The sequence below is a fragment of the Elephas maximus genome, chromosome 3, assembly GCF_024166365.1.
Source record: "Elephas maximus indicus isolate mEleMax1 chromosome 3, mEleMax1 primary haplotype, whole genome shotgun sequence".
Lineage (NCBI taxonomy): Eukaryota > Metazoa > Chordata > Mammalia > Proboscidea > Elephantidae > Elephas > Elephas maximus.
Window position 1 is genome coordinate 12616764 of NC_064821.1, and position 19543 is coordinate 12636306.

The 19543-nt window shown below is 49.5% G+C and overlaps 1 protein-coding gene across 2 annotated transcripts; it reads left to right on the plus strand.

The window, feature by feature from the left end:
- Positions 1 to 11194: 11194 nt before the first annotated feature.
- LRRC8E (leucine rich repeat containing 8 VRAC subunit E) lies at positions 11195 to 18968 on the plus strand. Of its 2 annotated transcripts, none has more exons than XM_049876696.1 (3): positions 11195 to 11276; positions 14397 to 14539; positions 15061 to 18968. In XM_049876696.1, the coding sequence occupies exons 2-3, from the start codon at positions 14402 to 14404 to the stop codon at positions 17305 to 17307; spliced, it is 2385 nt and encodes a 794-aa protein (XP_049732653.1). In that variant the 5' UTR covers positions 11195 to 11276; positions 14397 to 14401; the 3' UTR covers positions 17308 to 18968. The 2 variants fall into 2 exon arrangements, with proteins under 2 accessions (XP_049732653.1, XP_049732652.1); XM_049876695.1 differs by lacking the exon at positions 11195 to 11276 and adding an exon at positions 13997 to 14031.
- Positions 18969 to 19543: the final 575 nt, after the last annotated feature.

The following is a 19543-nucleotide window of genomic DNA, read 5'->3' on the forward strand; positions in this document are numbered from 1 at the left end:
AAAAAAAAAAGTTGAACTCAGAACTACCATATGAGCCAGCAATCCCAATCCTAGGTATATACCCAGAAGAAGTGAAGGCAGGAACACAAACAGAAACCTGTACACCAGTGTTCACTGCAGCACTTTCACAATAGCCAACAGATGGAAACGATCAAAATGTCCATCAGCAGATAAACAGATATACAAAGTATGGTGTATACACACAACGGAATACTACTCAGCTATGAAGAGAAATGAAGTGCCGGAACATGGAGGAACCTGGAAAACATCACACTGAGTGAAACGTCAGCCACAAAAAGACAAATGCTGTATGATCTCACTTATACGAAATAAGCAAATATATAGAAACCAAAGCTTACTAGTGGTTACTAATAAGGGGTGGAGCCCCGGTGGTGCAGTGGTTAAGAGCTCGGCTGCTAACCAAAAGATCGGCAGTTCGAATCCACCGGCCACTCCTTGGAAACCCTATGGGGCAGTTCTACTCTGTCCTATAGAGCTGCTATGAGTCGGAACTGACTTGACGGCAACAGGTTTAATAAGGGGTGGGAGGGAGGGGTGAGGGAGAGTGTCCACTTAGGAAGCATTGAGTTTATGTTAATGGTGATAGAATGTTTTAGAAAATGGTAGTGATATTAGCTGCATGTCACAAAGAATGTAAACAATGGCACTGAATTACACATGTAGAAATTGTTGAACTGGCAAATGTTTTGTTGTGTATGTTTTCACCATAATAAAAAAAAAAATTGGAAAAATAAAAAAGAAGTGAATGCCTGCTTTGGCCAGAAGAAGCCAGCCTTCCTAACCTAGCCCTTCAAGGTCCCTGACCTCTGACTTTGGAGAGGGCACTGTCCTTTGAACTGGGTCACTCAAGGACTCTGAAAGGCCTCCCCAGGCCTACTGAATGTCACCTGTATGAGTCCTTCTGGCATGACAGCAGCCTGGTCCCCCTGCCTGCCACAGGGACATTGTCCAGCTAGCGGCCATCATGTCCTCCTGAGTCACATCCACCACACACCCGACCCCCCGGCGGCTTGCCTCCTATCTTCCAACTATGCTGGAAGGTCCCCTCCGAGGTTACACCAGACCCACTCTGCATTTCTGTGAAATCCAAACTCTGCCCTCTTATCAAAACGCTCTTCAAACATCTGTCTGGACAGCACAAACCAAAGCAGGCGCTACAATGGGATAACACTGAGCATTCAAAAGCAACAAACCCCTAATATACCAAAACACGGGCAAAGCCAGCCACCAAAAAAAAAAGCATACACTGTACAATTCCGTTTCTGTCACAGTCTAGAAAATGCAAGGTAACCTAGAACTACAGGTAGCAAATCAGTGGTTGCTTGGGGCTGGTCAAGGAGAGACGCTGTGCAGCCACTCTCAGATTGCCCAGCCACAAGAACTGCGTGAGGTAATAAATGTTTGTTGTTTTAAGCCACTAAATTTTGGGGTGATTGGTTACATACGCAGCAATAGATAACTACCTCAGATTCACAGAATCTTAAAAGCCAGTGGGAATGCTGGTCTCCATGTAGTCTCCTCTGTAACAGTTTTGGAGCCCTGGTGGCACGGTGGTTAAGAGATAGGGCTGCTAACCAAAAGATCGGTAGTTCGAATCCACCAGCCACTCCTCGGAAACCCTACGGGGCAGTTCTACCCTGTCCTATAGGGTCACTATGAGTCAGAATGACTCAACTGCAACCGGTTTTTTAGGTAACAGTTCTGGAACCCTGGTAGCGCAGTGGTTAGCACTTGGCTGCTAATCAAAAGGTCATTGTTTCAAACCCACCAGCCGCTCCTCGGGAGAACGATGTGTCAGTCTGCTTCCATGAAGACTCCAAAACCAAAAACCAAATCCATTGCCATGCAGTCGATTCCTACTCACAGTGACCCCATGGGACAGTGTGTAACTGCCCCTTAGGGTTCTGAGGCTGTAATCTTTATGGAAGCAGATCACCAGGTTTTTCTCCCTCAGAGCGACTGGTGGATTCGAACCACAGTTCATAAAGACGAACCTGCTGCCATGGAGTAAATTCTGACTCATAGCTACCCTGTAGGACAGAGAAGAACTGTCCTACGGAGTTTCCAAGGAGCGCCTGGGGGATTTGAACTGCCAACCTTTTGGTTAGTAGCTGTAGCACTTAACCTCTATGCCACCAGGGTTTTCTCGTAAAGATTAAACCAAAAAAAAAAAAGACAAAAACAAACCCAGCGCCATCGAGTCGATTCCAACTCATAGCGACCCTATAGGACAGAGTAGAACTGCCCCACAGAGTTTCCAGGAAGCGCCTGACAGATTCAAACTGCTGACCCTTTGGTTAGCAGCCATAGCACTTAACCACTAAGCCACCGGGGTTTCCTCGTAAAGATTACAGCCTTGGAAATCTTATGGGGCAGTTCTACTGTGTTTTACAGGGTCACTGTGAGTTGGAATTGACTCATCGCCAACAGGTTTGGTTTGGGTAACAGTTTCTCAACAGCAGAGTGTGAATACCAGGCCTCTTTAAAGAACACCTGTGTTTTACCCAGAGGTGGAACGGGGCTACTGAGGACTGAGCTTGAGCACCATCCAGAGTTGTGGATAACCTGTGCCCATCTCTTTGAAGAATCAAGGATTATTATGTCTTTGAAATATTTCTAGCTTTGTAGACTTCCTATTTGGAGAAAAAAAAAAAAAATCCTTTAAATAAACAAACAAACAAAAAAAGCCAGTGGGAATGTAGACGGAAGCAGCTTTCCAGAAGAAGAATTGGAAAGCATTCCACTCCTGTGCGTATAAACTGTGGTAAATGACGTAGCGTCACCTCTGTATGTATCCGCTTAGCACTCACTGTCCCTGTGTGCAGGGAAGGTCAGAAGTGCTAGGGAGTTCACACACACATACACACACACACACAAATGCAGAGCAGCCCTCTGCCAATGGCAGACAGCAGGAGCTGGGAGATAGATGGAGCCCCCGTTTCCCACAGTGGTAACTTGCTCGTTAACACACCCTCATTAGTGCTTGCTGGCTTCCTTCTCTTTCCCTTGTGGAAGATCAGGTAGGTGGATGGATTTACATCTGGGTTCTGAATTCTGTTCCATTGGTCAGTGTGTCTGTCATTGTACCAGTACCAGGCTGTTTTGACTACTGCAGCTGTAGAGTAGGTTGTGAGGTCAGGTAGTGCAAGTCCTCCTACTTTATTCTTCTTCTTCAATAATACTTTACATCCGGTGCCTCTTCCCTTTCCATATAAAGTTAATGAGATTAGTTTTTCCATCTTTTTAAAGAATGTTGTTAGTATTTGGATCAGGATTGCATTGTATTTGTAGATTGCTTTGGGGAGAATTGACATTTTCACAACGTTAAGTCTGGCTATACATGAGCATGGTATGTTTTCTCATTTATGTAGGTCCCTTTTGGTTTCTTGCAGTAGTGTTTTGTGGTTTTCTTTAAATAGGTCTTTTACATCCCTAGTTAAATTTATTCTTAAGTGTTTTATTTTTTTAAGGGCTCTTATAACTGGTATTGTTTTCCTGATTTCCTTTTCATCATTCCCTTTATCGACGTATAGGAATCTAAATGGTTTTTGTATGTTCTGCTGAATCTATTAGTCCAGTAGTTTTCTCATGAAGTCTTTTGGGTTTTCTATGTGTAGTATCATATCATCCACAAATAGGGACAGTTTTACTTCATTACCAATTTGGATGCCCTTTATTTTTTTCTTGCCTTATTGCTCTAGCTAGGACTTGCAGCACAATGTTAAACAGGAGTGGTGATAAAGGGCATCCTTGTCTTATTCCTGTTCTCAAGGGAAATATTTGCAGCCTCTCTCCATTAAGAATGATGTTGGCTGTTGGTTTTGTATAGATGCCCTTAATTATGTTGAGGAATGTCCCTTCTATACATATTTTATTGAGAGTTTTTTTTTTTTTTTTTATCAGGAATGGGTGTTGGACTTTGTCGAACGCCTTTTCTGGCTCAATCGAGATGATCATGTGATTCCTTTATTTGATTTTATATATATGGTAGATTACACTGATCGATTTTCCAATGTTGAACCACACTCACATAACTGGTATGAATCCCACTTGGTTGTGGAGTATTATTTTTTTGATATGATGCTGAATTCTATTGGATAGAAATTTGTTGAGAATTTTTGCATCTGTGTTCATTAGAGATATTGGTCTGTAATTTTCTTTTTTTGTGGTGTCTTTGCCTGATGTTGGTATCAGGGTTATGCTGGCATCATAGAATGAATTCAGAAGTCTCCCTTCCATTCCTGTGTTCTGAAATAGTTTGAGTAGTACTGGTATAAGCTCTTCTCTGAATGTTTGCTAGAACTCTCCAGTGAAGACATCTGGGCCGGAGCTTTTTTTTTGTTGGAAGTTTTTTTTTTTCTTACCTTTTCAATCTCTTCTCTTGTTATGGGTCTGTTCAGATTTTCAACTTCAGTTTGTGTTGGTAGTGTGTTGGGTAGGTAGTGTGTCTCTAGAAATTTGTCCATTTCCCCTAGGTTTTCAAATTTTTGGAGTACAGTTTTTCATAATACTGTTATGATCTTTTTATTTCATTTGGGTCTGTTGTAATGTACCCCATTTCATTTTTTATTTCGGTTTTTTGCATCCTCTCCTGTTTTTCTTTTGTCAATTTGGCCAATGGTTTGTCGATTTCGTTGATTCTTTCAAAGAACAAACTTTTGGTTTTATTGATTCTATTGTTTTTCTCTTCTCTATTTCATTTATTTCTGCTCAGATCTTTATTATTTCCTTTCTTCTGGTGGCTGTGGGTTTCTTTTGCTGTTCCCTTTCTATTTGTTTGAGTTGACTAGTTAATGTTTTGGTTTTATCTCTGTCTTCCTTTTTGATGTGTGCACCTATTGCTATAAATTGACCTCTGAGCACTGCCTTTGCTGTGTCCCAAAGGTTTTAGTATGGTGTGTTTTCATTCTTGTTTGATTCCAGGAATTTTCTTATTCCCTCTTTGATTTGTTCTATTACCCAGTTGTTTTTAAGCAAGGTGTTATTCAGTTTCCATGTATTTGATTTTTTTTCTTTGTTCTTTGTATTAATTTCTATTTTGATGGTGTTGTGATCAGAGAAGATACTTTGTATTATCTTGATGTTTTAGATTTTGTTGAGGGTTGCTTTGTGGCCTAAGATGTGGTCTATTCTGGAGAAGGTTCCAGCAGCGTTGGAAAAGGATGTGTACTTTGCAGCTGTTGGGCGCAGTGTTCTGTATATATCTATGAGGTCAAGTTGGTTGATTGTGGCCTTTAGATCTGCTGTATCTTTGTCAAGTTTCTTTCTAGATTTTCTGTCCTTTACCGAGAGTGGTGTGTTGAAGTCTCCTACTATTATTGTGGAACTATCAATTTCTCTTTTCAGTGCTGTTGGAGTTTGTTTTATGTATTTCGGAGCCCTGTCATTGGCTGCATAGATATTTATTATGGTTATGTCTTCATGGTGGAGTGTCCCTTTAATCAATATATACTACCCTTCTTTGTCTTTTATGGTGGATTTTGTCTTAAAGTCTATTCTATCTGAGATTAATATTTCCATTCCTGCTCTTTTTTGGTAGCTGTTTGCTTGGTATCTTTTTTTGTCCTTTACTTTTTAATAAATTTTTGTCTTTGTTTCTAAGGTATGTCTCTTGTAGACAATATATTGATGGGTCCTATTTTTTTTATCCAATCTCTCACTGTCTGTCTCTTTATGGGTGCATTTAAGCCATTTACAATCAGTGTGGTTATTGATAGGTGTGAGTTTACTGCTGTCATTTTACAGTGCTTTTTTTTTTTGCATGTGTGGTGCTGATGTTTTCTTTGTTCCTCTTACTTTTCTCTGCTGAACTCCTTTTGTTTGTGTAGGTTTTTTTTTTTATTTCTTTCATTTTTGTAGATTTTGTGTTTACTGAGACTGTTTTTCTTCTTTATTTTGATGAGTAGGTCTGTTAACTTTCTTTGTGGTTGCTTTGAAATTTACCCTATCTTCCTAAGTTTAAATCAATTTTTTATTACTTGATAATGCCTTGACTTCCTCTGCATTTGAAAGTTCTATACCTACACCATTTATTCCCTCTTTTATTGTTCTGATATTGTTGTCATTTACAGATTGACGTCTCTGGCTCCCTGTTGTAAATTTTGTAGTATTGTTTTATTCTTGAGAGTTCATTATCTAGATTAGTATCTGGCTGGTGTTGTCTTATGTGCTAAATTCAGCTTGTTGTCTGGTGGTGTTGGTTTTCTAACCAAAGGACTCCCTTTAATAATTCTTGTAAATTTGGTTTGGTTTTTACATATTCCCTTAATTTCTGTTTATCTGGAAATGTCCTAATTTCACCATCACATTTGAGCGAGAGTTTGCAGGATATATTATTCTTGGTTGGCAGTTTTTTTCTTTCTAGATTTTATATATGTCATCTCATTCTTGCCTGCATGGTTTCTGCTGAGTAATCAGAGTGTAGTCTTACTGTTTCCCGATTGTATGTGACTTTTTGTTTTTCTCTAGCTGCTCTTAGGAGGATTATTTCTTTGTCTTTGGTTTTAGCAAGTGTGATTACGATATGTCTTGGTGTTTTTCTTTTGGGGTCTATCCTATATGGGGTTCATTGAGCTTCTTGGATAGTTGGCTTTTCATTTTTCATGACATTAGGGAAGTTTTCTGCAAATGATTCTGTGTTTTCAATTTTCTCCCCATTCTGGAACTCTGCTCACACGCAGATTTTTGCTTTTGATTGTATCCCACAGTGTTCTCAGGGTTTCTTCACTTTTCTTTGTTTTCTCTGTTTTTACCTCAAAGTGGTATCAAAGGACTTGTCTTCAATTTAGCTGATGCTGTCTTCCATTGCTTCAAATTTGCTCCTAAAACCTTCTATTGCACTATTTTTGTAATCTTGTTGTTTATCTTTTGGATTTCTTACGGCTGTTTTTGTATGATTTCTAGATGTTTATTTGTTTTGACATTTTGTTTCTGTACTAGTTTCCTGATTTCTTCCACTGTTTTCTCTGTCTTTTTCATGATTTTGTCTGTATTTTCCATGATTTTGTGCTGGTTACTGGGTGCTCTGTCTCCTGTTGGGAGCTCTGTGAAGTTGCCTTCCCATGCTCCCTGTCTGAGTTTTTTTGTGGCTGTAGTCCAAGATGGCAAATCTGGCCACAGTAGCTGGTATGGGACTTCCACTCCATAGCTCTCCTTGTTCTCTGTTCTCTGTCAGTTTCTTATTCCATTTGGTTCTTGACTGAGTTTTCTATTCCTTCCTTTGGTACTTAGGGTTCCATGATCAATGTTTGTAACTGTTTTACCTAGTTTTTTGAGTCTTTGCTTCAAAGGGACGGCATGGTGCTTCTGTCTATAGTGCCGTATTGGCTCCACCTCCGGCTTGCTTTGCTTTCCTGTCTTACTTCCTCATTGCCCTACTGGCACTTCCTAGAATCACCTTCCGGATGGACTATTTGCATCCAATTCCTTGTCTCAGGGTCTGCATCTGTTGTTGTTAGCTGAGTCCAGTTGGTCCTGACTCATGGCCACCCAATGCACAATGGAACAAAAGGCTGCCTGGTCCTGCCCCATTGCCATGGTTGATTGCAGATCAGACCTTTGTGATCCACAAGGTTTTCATGGGCTGATTTTCAGAAGGTCACCAGACCTTTCTTCCTAATCTGTCTTAGTCTGGAAGCTCCACTGAAGCCTGTTTATCATCCTAATGACACACAAGCCTCCACTGACAGATGGGAGTGGGCTGTGCATGAGGTCCATTGGCTGGGATCGAACTCAGGTCCCCTGCATGGAAGGTGAAACTTCTACCGCTGAGCCACCACTGCCCTAAACCAAGACAACATCTCAGTCATTAACTCATCTGTCATTTATTTAGCGTCTGCTGTGTGCCAGGCATCATCTCAAGCGCTGAGGGTACAACAGGGAGCAAAAGAGACATATGTCTGGAATCCCCAGGCAGCACAATCAATTAAGCATTCAATTACTGATCTAAAAGTAACAGTCTGAAACCACGCAGAGGCATCTGGCAAGAAAGGCTTGGCAATCTACTGCCGAAAGGTCACAGACATTGAAAACCCTGTGGAGCAAGGTCCCTCAGTGGCCTAAATGGTCTGCGCTCGACTGGTAACCAAAAGGTTGGCAGTTCAAACCCACCCAGTGGCACCATGGAAGAAACAGGTGATCTTCCATGAAGATTACAGCCAAGAAAACCCTAGGGAGTAATTCTCCCTTGTACACATGGGTCAGAATTGCCTTCACGGCAACTGGTTTGGTGTTTTGGTTTCGGTGGGGCTTATGTTCTAGTGAGCTCAGAGGCTCTTGAACAAGTACACAAAGCGAAGTATATGAAGACGCTCATTTCAGCATATTTTGTTGTTGTTAGGTGCTGTCAAGTCAGTTCCGACTCATAGCAACCCTATGTACAACAAATGAAACACTGCCTGGTCCTGCACCATTCTCTCAATCATTGTTATGCTTGAGCCCATTGTTGTACCCACTGCATCAATCCATCTCATTGAGGGTCTTCCACTTTTTCACTGACCCTCTACTTTACAAGCATGATGTCCTTCTCCAGGGACTGATCCCTCCTGATAACGTGTCCACAGTATGTGAGACATAGGCTCGCCATTCTTGCTTCTAAGGAGCATCCTGGCTGTATTTCTTCCAAGACAGATTTGTTCATTCTTTTGGCAGTCCATAGTGTATTCAATATTCATTGCCAATGCCATAATTCAAAGGCATCAATTCTTCTTTGGTCTAGCTTATTCATCGTCCAGTTTTCACATGCATATGAGGTGACTGAAAACACCATGGCTTGGGTCAGATGCACCTTAGTCTTCAAGGTGACGTCTTTGCTTTTTTAACAGTTTAAAGAGGTCTTTTGCAGCGGATCTGCCCGATTTCAGCATATACTTGGAAACAAGTACCCAAGGCATGGGTCCCAAGGAGAGAAGCCTTTCTGGAAAGAGGAAGAGGCAGAAGGACAGGGAAACAACCTGTCCCAAACGTTCCTTCCTCCAAAAGGTCTCCAGAATCCCTTGTCTCTTGTTACCACTTCACTCTTTCTGTTACCTTCATAGCACTTATCACAGACTGATGCTCTCCTGTTCCTTCATATGTTTGCCTGCCTAGTGTCTGTCTCTCTTCCAACCTTCTAGGACAGTAGCTCCGTGAGAGGAGGGAGGCCTGGCCTATCTCGTTCACCGTGGAAGCTTCTGGGCCTGGCACACGGTTGGTATTTGCCATGGAGTCGGTTCTGACTCATGCAGTCTTATATATAACAGAGCAAAACGCTGCCTGGCCCTGCACCATCTTCATCATCTTTGATACGTTTCAGTCTACTCTTGTGGCTTTTGTGTCAATCCATCTCATGGAAGGTTTCCCTCATTTGTGCTGACCCTCTGCTTCACCAACCATGATGTTCTTTTCTAGCAATTAGTCTTTCTGATGAATTTACTAACGTGCTCAGTGAGTAAGTTGAAGTTTCAACGTCCTTGCTGCTAAGGAACACCCTGCTTGTATTTCTTCTAAGATTGATCCGTTCGTTCCTCTGGCAGTCCACAGTCTACACAATATTCTTCACCAACGCCACAGTTCGAATGTGTCAATTCTTGTGTCTTCCTTTTTCATTGTCCAACTTTTACCTGCGTACGATGGCACACATAAAGAGCTGTTGAATAGACCATGAAAAACTGGCCCAGTTTCTGCAGGGTTTGTCTTTGGGCTGCAGTGGGAGGAGGGGGGGAGGAGTGGTGGGTTGAGTCCAAAGAGCCTCTTCCAACCCAGGGTTTCTGTTGCCTGAGGCAACAGAGGAACAAAGCTTAAAACCAAAAAGCCAAACCCATTGCCTGTGGAGTTGATTATGACTCATGGTGATCCCAGGGTAGAACTGCCCCACAGGGTTTCCAAGGAGCAGCTAGTGGATTTGAACTGCCGACCTTTTGGTTAGCAGCAGAGTTCTTAACCACTACGCCACCAGGGCTCCAACAGAAGCATCAAAAGAAATAAACAAACAAAAAAACCTGTTGTGTTCAAGTGGATTCTGACTCATAGTGACTGTACAGGACAGAGAAGAACAGCCCCATAGGGCTTCCAAGGAGCAGCTGATGGATGCAAACTGTAGACCTTTTTTGGTTAGCAGCCAAGCTTTTAACCACTTCGCCATCCCACCAGGGCTCCAAAAGAAGCTTAGGCAGTCCCAGTCCTCACAGTTTCAGGTCTCAGGCTCTCTCCCATTTGGTGAAAGCTCTGGCTTTTTTCTGCCATGAGGTAGGGGGCCTTACTCTCCTCACCCTAGTCTTGGTCTCCTTTTCTTTTTTCCAGACTGAGAATAGATCAAAGTTCAACCACAGATGCCTCCAGCCTGAAGTAGAGGTTTATACTTCTACGACTACTCAGTGGGAATCCCTGGCCAAAAGGTTGGAGTTTCAAGTCCACCCAGAAGCACCTCGGAAGGGCTGGTGATCTACTTCTGAAAACTCAGCCCTTGAAAACCCTATGGAGCACAGTTGTACTCTGACATACATGGGGTCGCCATGAGTTGGAGTCAACTCCATGGCAAATGGTTAAGACCCAGCCCAGGCCTCTAGGTGGGGACGAAGAGGTGGAGGTGGGAAGCAGAGCCACCCCCAGCTCCCAGAGTCCTGCTGTCTCTGTGTCCCCAGGACCTGGGAGCCACTCAGCGCCCCCTCCTTCCAGGACAGGCTAAGCATGGACAGAACAGTGAACACCCCCACTCCGCCTGCTTCCCCAGGGTGGGCTGGGCCCTGTCCCACCAGGCTGGGGCAGAAAGGGGAGCCTCCCACTGCCCTGTCCCCAGCCCCTGGAAAGGAGGGTCTCCAGCTAGGAGCTTGTTCTCAGTTCCTAGGTTGGGCCCTGTGCTGAGGCCAGGTGGCCACACCTTGTTCCTGACAGGGTCACAGGTTGCCTAGGGGAGCCCAGTGCCTCCACCCCTACTTCCCCCACCCCAGGGTCCAGCCTGACTGCTGCCAGCCCAGAGTTCTGAGGCCCCTGCTCCCCCCGCTCAGCCCCTGCCCACCTACGGCAGGACCTGAAGGTGAGAACTCAGCTCTTGTTCCTCCCTCCCCTTCTCCCCTGACCACAAGGCGCCAGGAGTGGGGGTCAACCTGGGAGCGACTTGAGGAAGGCGGGCCAGAGGCGGGGCGGGGCGGGGCGGCCCCCAGGCTCCTGTCCCGCCCCGCCTGCCCTGACTCACCCTCCCTGCCCGGGAACTCTGCGGGAGTCCCAGCCTCGCCGCTCCCAGGGACCCAGGAGTCAGGCCCAGCGTCCGTCCCAGAGCGGTGAGTGGGTAGCTCTCTGCCTCTGGGAATGGGGTGGCGGATGGTGGTCGGGCTGGGAGCCGGGATCTGGCCGAGGGCCGGAACTGCCCCAGGTGCGACTGGCAGCTGAAATTGTGGCCAGGGCGGGCCCTACTGGACACATGAGGAGCTGGGGGTGGGGTGGGGGACAGAGGCTCGGCCTTGGCGGGCCCGTGGGGTGCCAGCCCAGGGACCAGCAGGCCCGACCAAGTGACAGAGTGGAGATTGACAGGCTGGGGTCGGCCTTGGAGGTCTGGACCACGTCCCCGTTCTCCTTGATCACAGGGAAAACAGTAACAACTCATTTCTATTAGCCCCTCCAAGCCCCGAGACCCCTTCCACGAGGGTCCTCACCAGTCTGCCTTCTGAACCTCAAGATCCCCCCACTACCCAGGCCCCCCACCAAGTTCTGGCAGGGACAGCTTGACAAAGTATTAGGCTGAGGGCTCCCAGGCCTGGGGCCTTTCCCCAGATCTGCCACCAACGGGGCCCTCAGTTTCCCCTTGTGCTTTCTGGGCCCTCTCAGTGCTGACAGTAGTCAGCAGTTTCTTCCTGGCCCCTAAAGGCTGGGGTGGGTGGGGAGGGGGTGCTGGTGGAAACGGGGCCGGGGGCACTGCGTCAGGAGCCCTTGACGCAACTACTAGCAGGAAGTCGCTCACCATCTCTTTGGGGACAAGCTGGGGCATGAGGAGGGCTCGAGAGAGGAAAAGCAGGCCTCCAGCGTGCTGGGGGGCACACATCTGGGCATAGGTGGCCACCCTCGTGCCTTCTCTGCCGGACCAACACTCTGAAGCTCCCTTTTCAAAGATGCCCCATCTCAGGGAGTTTCTCTCCCGAGATTGAACAGGGTGAAGACAGACAGCAAGCACGCAGGCTGGGACAGAACAGGCCTTGACCACCCTGGGCGAGTTATTTCTCTCCCCTGAGTCTGGAAAGTGAGGATCCTTACCCCCCACGCCTCACAACACTGGGATAAGAGGAGGTGTTTAAAGCAGCAGGGTGCAAGTGGATTACGATTGGCTACTAAAGGCTGGAGGTTCAAACTCATGCAGCAGCCCCACGGAAGAAAGGCCTGGTTATGTGCTTCCATAAAGATTACAGCCAAGAAAACCCTATGGAGCAGTTCTACTCTTTGACACATGGGGTCTCCATGAGTCGAAATTGACTCGATGGCAACAGGTTTGGTTTTTGGTTTTGGTGGTCTTAAGTGTCAGAAACCCTGGCAGTGTAGTGGTTAAGAGCTACAGCAGCTAATCAAAAGACTGGCAGTTCGAATCCACCATTGGAAACCCTATGGGGCAGTTCTGCTCTGTCCTATAGGGTTGCTAAGGGTCGGAATCAACTCGATGGCAGTGGGTTTGGCTTTTTGGTCTTAAGTTGAGTGGCTGTCCCCACTGTTCTTCTCTGGGTTCCTTGCCCAGCCAGCCCCTCCTTCTGGGCCCTCAGGCCCTCCCACCAGCCCTGTTCAGACCAGGTGGGGGGTGGCCATGTGTCTGCGGAGACTTAATGTTAGGGTCACAATGATTAAGCCTGAGCCAGGAGACAGATAATGATAACCCCTGTGTCAGCCCCTGACTCTGTGTATGTCTACACTTCCTTCAGCTGGCTTGGGACCCTGTGTATTTCTGCTTTTGTGTCTGCATTTGCTGGCCTGAGGCTGCAGGAGGGAGAGCTAGCAGCACTGTGAGATCTGTCCTGGCCACAGCCTCCCTAGCTGAGAATGGTTGTGTGTCTCCATGTCTCTGGGTCTCCCCTCCGCTCAGTGAGTGTGTCTTGAAGCTTTGTACCCACACACATGCATATGCAAACTCCAAATGCCCCCGGGTGTCCCTCTTTGTGGCTGCCATTAGTCAACCTCTGCGTGTTTGTGTCCATCCGTGTTTCCATCCATTACCTGGTGACAGGCTGTCTGCGGTGCACTCCTGTCTTTGCCTGGGACAGGGTGTGTACCTGAGCGTGTGGGGTGCGCCTGCAGGGTGCTGCTGTGTGGGGGACCCTGGTTTCTGTGCACCTGCTTGCATGTGTCTGACTCCACATGAGTTTTGAGTCAGGTACCTGTGAAACCGGGCAGGTGCACATGGTGTCCATGTGTAGCCAGGCATGTGCCCGCCCCCTTGCATGCCAATCCCTGTACTCACGTGGGAGCCCCTGCAGGGGTGGATTAAAGGCCCCTCTCCCACCTCCATTCCCTACCCAGGAGCCATCCCAAGGCCTTCAGGGAACATGGGGGAACTGGCCAAGGTGGGGGACAGGGGGCACCTTCCTGGAAGATGGGTGGGAGGCCTGAGAGAACCAGCCCAAGGAAGGGTCTCCAGCTGGTGCTGAGGGTGCTGTCCCAGCTTGTGGCTCTCACCCCTGTAGGATAGACAGAGTGGGCCAGGCTGCCCAGGGGCCTGGCTCCCCAGGGCCTGGCTTTCTTCCATTTTCAGATCCTCCGCCCCCTGCTCCTGCCCTCCGAGTGCCCAGGTCTCTGTTTTCTACCACAGATTCTGGGCTCCGGCCACTCTAGAAACCCTCGTGCCCTGTCCCCCCACCCCTAAGGCTGACCAGCACTCAGTGTGGCCACTCCCTGCCCTTGGGGCCCCCGTAACCAGAGCCTGAATCCAGCCGGCTTTTCCGGTTGGAGGTTGGAGGTGGTGCCCACAGCCCAGTGCCCCTGAAGGTGGGCCGTCCTAGACTGGTCCCAGCCCACACCCCGGAAGTCCCGGGCCTCAGGACGCTCCCAGGTCCCGGGCAGGTGAGAGCCGGGGCTGGCAGCCGGGACAGGGATTCTTAAGTCAGGGGGCACCTGAGGGAGACCTCGGGGCCAAGAGGGGGATGCCTGGGTTCCAGGAGAGGGCCCCACTGGGAAGCTGGGAGGCAGTGGTCCTGCAGCCCCTCTGGGCTCTGAGAGGGCCAGTGAGTCAAACGGGGGCAGGGTGCAGGGAGCAGGAGACTGATGAGAACAGGAGCTGAGTGGCCAGGGGAGGAGGTATCTCCTGTGAGGAGCGCGTCCTGTGAGATTTGGGCAGGGTGGAGGGTGGACTGGGAGCAGAGGCCTGTGTCTGGCTCTTGTGGAGACCCTTCTTTACAGCCTCTGTGTGTCCCTCTCGTCTCCCATAGGCAGGATGATCCCGGTGGCCGAGTTCAAGCAGTTCACCGAGCAGCAGCCGGCATTCAAGGTGCTCAAACCCTGGTGGGACGTGCTGGCTGAGTACATCACCGTGGCCATGCTCATGATCGGGGTCTTCGGCTGCACCCTCCAGGTGAGGGGCGGGGCCGGTGAGTCTGGGGGCGGGGCAGGGGGCAGGGCCGGAGTCTGAGAGGTGGGACCTGGATGGGTGGGGCCCGAGTCTGAGGGGCAGGACTGAAGTCTGAAGGGGGGTGGGGGGAAGGGTCTAGGCCGAGTCTGAAAGGATGTGGCTTAAAGGGCGGGGCCGAGTCGGAGGAGCGCCTGTCTAGGAAGCGGAAATCAGAGCTTGACTTGCAGGCCAGTCCTGATCTCTTACCATTCCCACCCCCACTAGTGGCATCGCCAATGTTCAATCCCTATGGCATGTTACCTATACAATAAAAAAAAAAAAAAAAAAAACCACTCGGTTTTATCTCTGAGATCTAGAAAGGACTGAAGTTACGCCTTCGTTTTTCAGACAGACTGATGCTCAGAGCAACTCCTCCAAGGTCCCAGCCAGCTGGGACAGTCGGGGTGGGGACCTCCCCACCCTCAGCCAGCTCCCCTGGCCTTGCCAGCCCTCTCATCCGGCCTCGCCCCTCTCCCCGTCCCCAGGTGACACAGGACAAGATCATCTGTCTGCCCAGTCACGAACCCCGGGAGAACTCATCCGATGCCCCGTGCCAGCAGCTGCTGCCTCGGGGGGTATCTGAGCAGATGGGGGGCCTGCGGGAGGTGAGCGGCCTCAAGAACAACCTGGACCTGCAGCAGTACAGCTTCATCAACCAGCTCTGCTATGAGACTGCCCTGCACTGGTATGCCAAGTACTTTCCCTACCTGGTCATCATCCACACACTCATCTTCATGGTCTGTACCAGTTTCTGGTTCAAGTTCCCTGGCACCAGCTCCAAGATTGAGCACTTCATCTCCATCCTGGGCAAGTGCTTTGACTCACCTTGGACCACACGGGCTCTGTCCGAGGTTTCCGGGGAGAACCATAAGGGCCTTGCTCCTGGACGGGCAGTGGTGGTGGCGGCCGCTGCCGGGGCAGGGTCGGGCAAGGAAGGTGAGGGCGAGAAGGAGAAGATGCTGGCGGAGCCTGAGAAGGTGGTGACAGAGCCACCGGCCGTCACCCTCCTGGACAAGAAAGAGGGTGAGCAGGCCAAGGCCCTGTTTGAGAAGGTCAGGAAGTTCCGTGTGCACGTGGAAGAGGGTGATATCCTGTACACCATGTATATCCGGCAGACAGTGCTCAAAGTGTGCAAGTTCTTGGCCATCCTGGTCTACAACCTCATCTACGTGGGGAAGATCAGCTTCCTGGTGGCCTGCAGAGTGGAGACCTCAGAGGTCACGGGCTATGCCAGCTTCTGTTGCAACCACACCAAGGCGCACCTCTTCTCCAAGCTGGCATTCTGCTACATCTCCTTCGTTTGCGTCTACGGCCTCACCTGCCTCTACACACTCTACTGGCTCTTCCACCGGCCCCTCAAGGAGTACTCATTCCGTTCAGTGCGGGAGGAGACAGGCATGGGTGACATTCCTGATGTCAAGAACGACTTCGCCTTCATGCTGCACCTCATTGACCAGTACGACTCGCTCTACTCCAAGCGCTTCGCTGTCTTTCTGTCTGAGGTCAGCGAGAGCCGCCTCAAGCAGCTTAACCTCAACCATGAGTGGACACCTGAGAAGCTGCGGCAGAAGCTGCAGCGCAACGCCCGCGGCCAGCTGGAGCTGGGCTTATGCATGCTGCCTGGGCTGCCAGACACTGTCTTCGAGCTCAGCGAGCTGGAGGCCCTCCGGCTGGAGGCCATCTGTGACGTCACCTTCCCGCCGGGCCTCTCACAGCTGGTGCATCTGCAGGAGCTCAGCCTGCTGCACTCGCCCGCCAGGCTGCCCTTCTCCTTGCAGGTCTTCTTGCGGGACCGGCTCAAGGTGATCCGCGTCAAGTGCGAGGAGCTGCGTGAGGTGCCTCTCTGGGTGTTTGGGCTGCGTGGGCTGGAGGAGCTGCACCTGGAGGGGCTTTTCCCCCCAGAGCTGGCCCGAGCAGCCACCCTGGAGAGCCTGCGAGAGCTGAAGCAGCTCAAGGTGCTGTCCCTTCGGAGCAATGCCGGGAAAGTGCCGGCCAGTGTGACCGACGTGGCTGGCCATCTGCAGCGGCTCAGCCTGCACAACGACGGTGCCCGCCTGCTGGCCCTCAATAGCCTTAAGAAGCTGGCAGTGCTGCGGGAGCTGGAGCTGGTGGCCTGTGGGCTCGAGCGCATCCCACATGCCGTCTTCAGCCTTGGGGCACTGCAGGAGCTGGACCTAAAGGACAACCACCTGCGCTCCATCGAGGAGATTCTCAGCTTCCAGCACTGCCGCAAGCTGGTCACGCTCAGGCTATGGCACAACCAGATCGCCTACGTCCCCGAGCACGTGCGCAAACTCCGGAGCCTCGAGCAGCTCTACCTCAGCCACAACAAGCTGGAGACCCTGCCCACCCAGCTGGGCCTGTGCTCCGGCCTCCGCCTGTTGGACATCTCCCACAACGGACTGCGCACCCTGCCGCCTGAGCTGGGCCTCCTCCAGAGCCTGCAGCACCTGGCACTTTCCTACAACGCCCTGGAGGTCTTGCCCGACGAGATCTTCTTTTGCCGCAAGCTGCGGACATTGCTTCTGGGCTACAACCGCCTAAGTCAGCTGTCGCCCCATGTGGGGGCGCTCAGGGCCCTCAGCCGCCTGGAGCTCAAGGGCAACAGGCTGGAGACGCTTCCTGAGGAGCTGGGCAACTGTGGGGGGCTCAAGAAGGCGGGGCTCCTGGTGGAGAACACCCTTTACGAGGGCCTGCCAGCTGAAGTTCGAGAAAAGATGGAGGAGGAATGAGGGGGTGATGCCAGGGTGGGACATGTTGAGGTGGCGGGAGGTTTTGGGCTGCTGCCGCCCTACAATCTCTGCCATTGTCGTCAAGGGAATTGGCCATGTGAGGCCAGATCGGGAGAGGAGGGGCCAGCATGTTAGCCTTGTGGAGCCTAGAGAAGCTCCTGGGACTGGTTTGTCTGGGGAGAGACAGGAGGCTGGGGATTTGGGGTAGAACCCCATCTGCAGGGATTAACCTAGTCATGAGAGTCCCAGACCCAAACCTCACCTAGTATTTGCCCCACCCTGGGCCAGATCTGTTGCCCTTCCACCTCCCAACAACCCAGCTCAATTAGTGCCTCTATGGGGGAGGGGGAACATCCCAATGGGATTTCCAACCCCCTCTCCCGAACAAACCAGTGTATTTCTGGGGTTCTCTCCCAAGGAGGGGACACAGAGAGAAGAAGGGACCAGCTTCCCAACTTTGATGCCAAACCAAAAAAATCCAAACCTGTTCCACTGAGTTGATTCCGACGCACTGCAACTCCATGCCTTACAGAGTAGAACTGCTCCATAGGGTTTTCTTTGCTGTAATCTTTTCAGAAGCAGATCGCAAGGCCTTTCTTCCACAGTGCTGCTGGGTGGGTTCTAACCACCAGCCTTTTGGCTAATAGTCGAGCGCTTGTTTGCACCATCGAGACCTTACTTTGACGCCAATCCCTTATTTATCAGTTGTTCGCTCTTATGGACACATAAACTCAAAACAACGGCTCTCATATTTGGCTATGCAAAACCAACTGGGAAGCTACTGCAAAGCAGAACATCCCAGGCCCTAACTCTGAGAGACTGTGACTCAGGAGGTGTGGGTGGGGGCCAGGAACCTGCTGGTTAACAAGCATCCCATGTAATTCCGATGCAGGTAGGTGGTCCTAGGACTCTGCTGAGAAATGCTTGCCTAAAGGGTAGAGACCTGAATGTCCAGAGCAGGGATTCTGAATTCTTTTTTAAGTCCTAAGCCTTTTGGGAATCTGATGAAAGCTAGGTACCTCTTTCCTCAGGAAAGTGTTCACGTATGGGCAAAATTCTGCAGACACAGGCAGGCAATAGATCTCCAAAGGGCTATGCATGGACTTCCTGAGGTCAGGGGACCCTAGGTTAAGGACACCTGCTGTGCAGACTAGTTTCTGAAGATTCGTTTACCAGTTGTTATCAACGCCATTCCCGTTCATGGCAACCCCGTGTGTGTCAGAGTAGAACTGTGTGCATAGGGTTTTCAATGGCTGGTTTTTCAGAAGTAGATCACCAGGCCTTTCTCCTGAGGCAACTCTGGGTAGACTCAAACTACCAACCTTTCAGTTACCAAACAAGCACATTAACCCTTTGCACCACCCAGGGACTGAGGACCAAAACCAAAACCCATTGCCATCCTGGCAACCCCATGCGTCACAGAGTGGAACTGCTCCATAGTGTTTTCTTGCCTGTAATCTTTATGGAAGCAGATTGCCAGGCTTTTCTTCCATGGTGCCACTGGGTGGGTTTGAACTGCCAACCTTTAGGTTATTAATTGAGTCCAAACTATTTGTACTACCCAGGGACTCCTTTCTGAAGACAGACAGGAACTATGTCTTTTGAATGTTCCCTGTGTAAGGGAGCATATATCAGCGTGTGCTCAATAAAGAATACTAATGATGAGAACTCTAATTCTGATCTCTTATGTCCACTTGTGTTCTTATGTAAGCCTTCTAGCTCCCCAGACCAATTCCACGGCAAGTGGCGACTGTCGTGTGCCAGAATCAAAGGTGTGAGTCTAGGAGGGGGCTCAGAAGACAGGAAAACAGAGAGCTTAGCTAATCAAAAGGAGAAATTAGGTGGCATCTTCTGCCTAGATTTTTTTTCTGGAGAACTCCTTTTGCTCTACTGCCCATTTATTCTCCTGACTCCACACTTTTGTGTCTGCTTCATCCATAAGGCATCACTGGAGTGACATCCACTAGTCATCACTTGCCCAGGCTGGACCAGGTGTGGGCAGAGCACTTGGCCCCCGACCCTTATCTCAGGTGGGCTTGGCCACCTCCCAGGTGTTCAAGGTTCCAGCCTCCTCCTGGCAACTAAGAGCAGAGGTAAGCTGCCTTCTGAAGATACAGGGGTGGTTCCAGATGGAGACATTCTCCCAGCACCCTTGCTGTTGTTAGCTGCTGTCAAGTCGGCCCTCGACTCATGGCACTCTGCGCACAACACAACGAAATGCTGCCTGGTCCTGAAT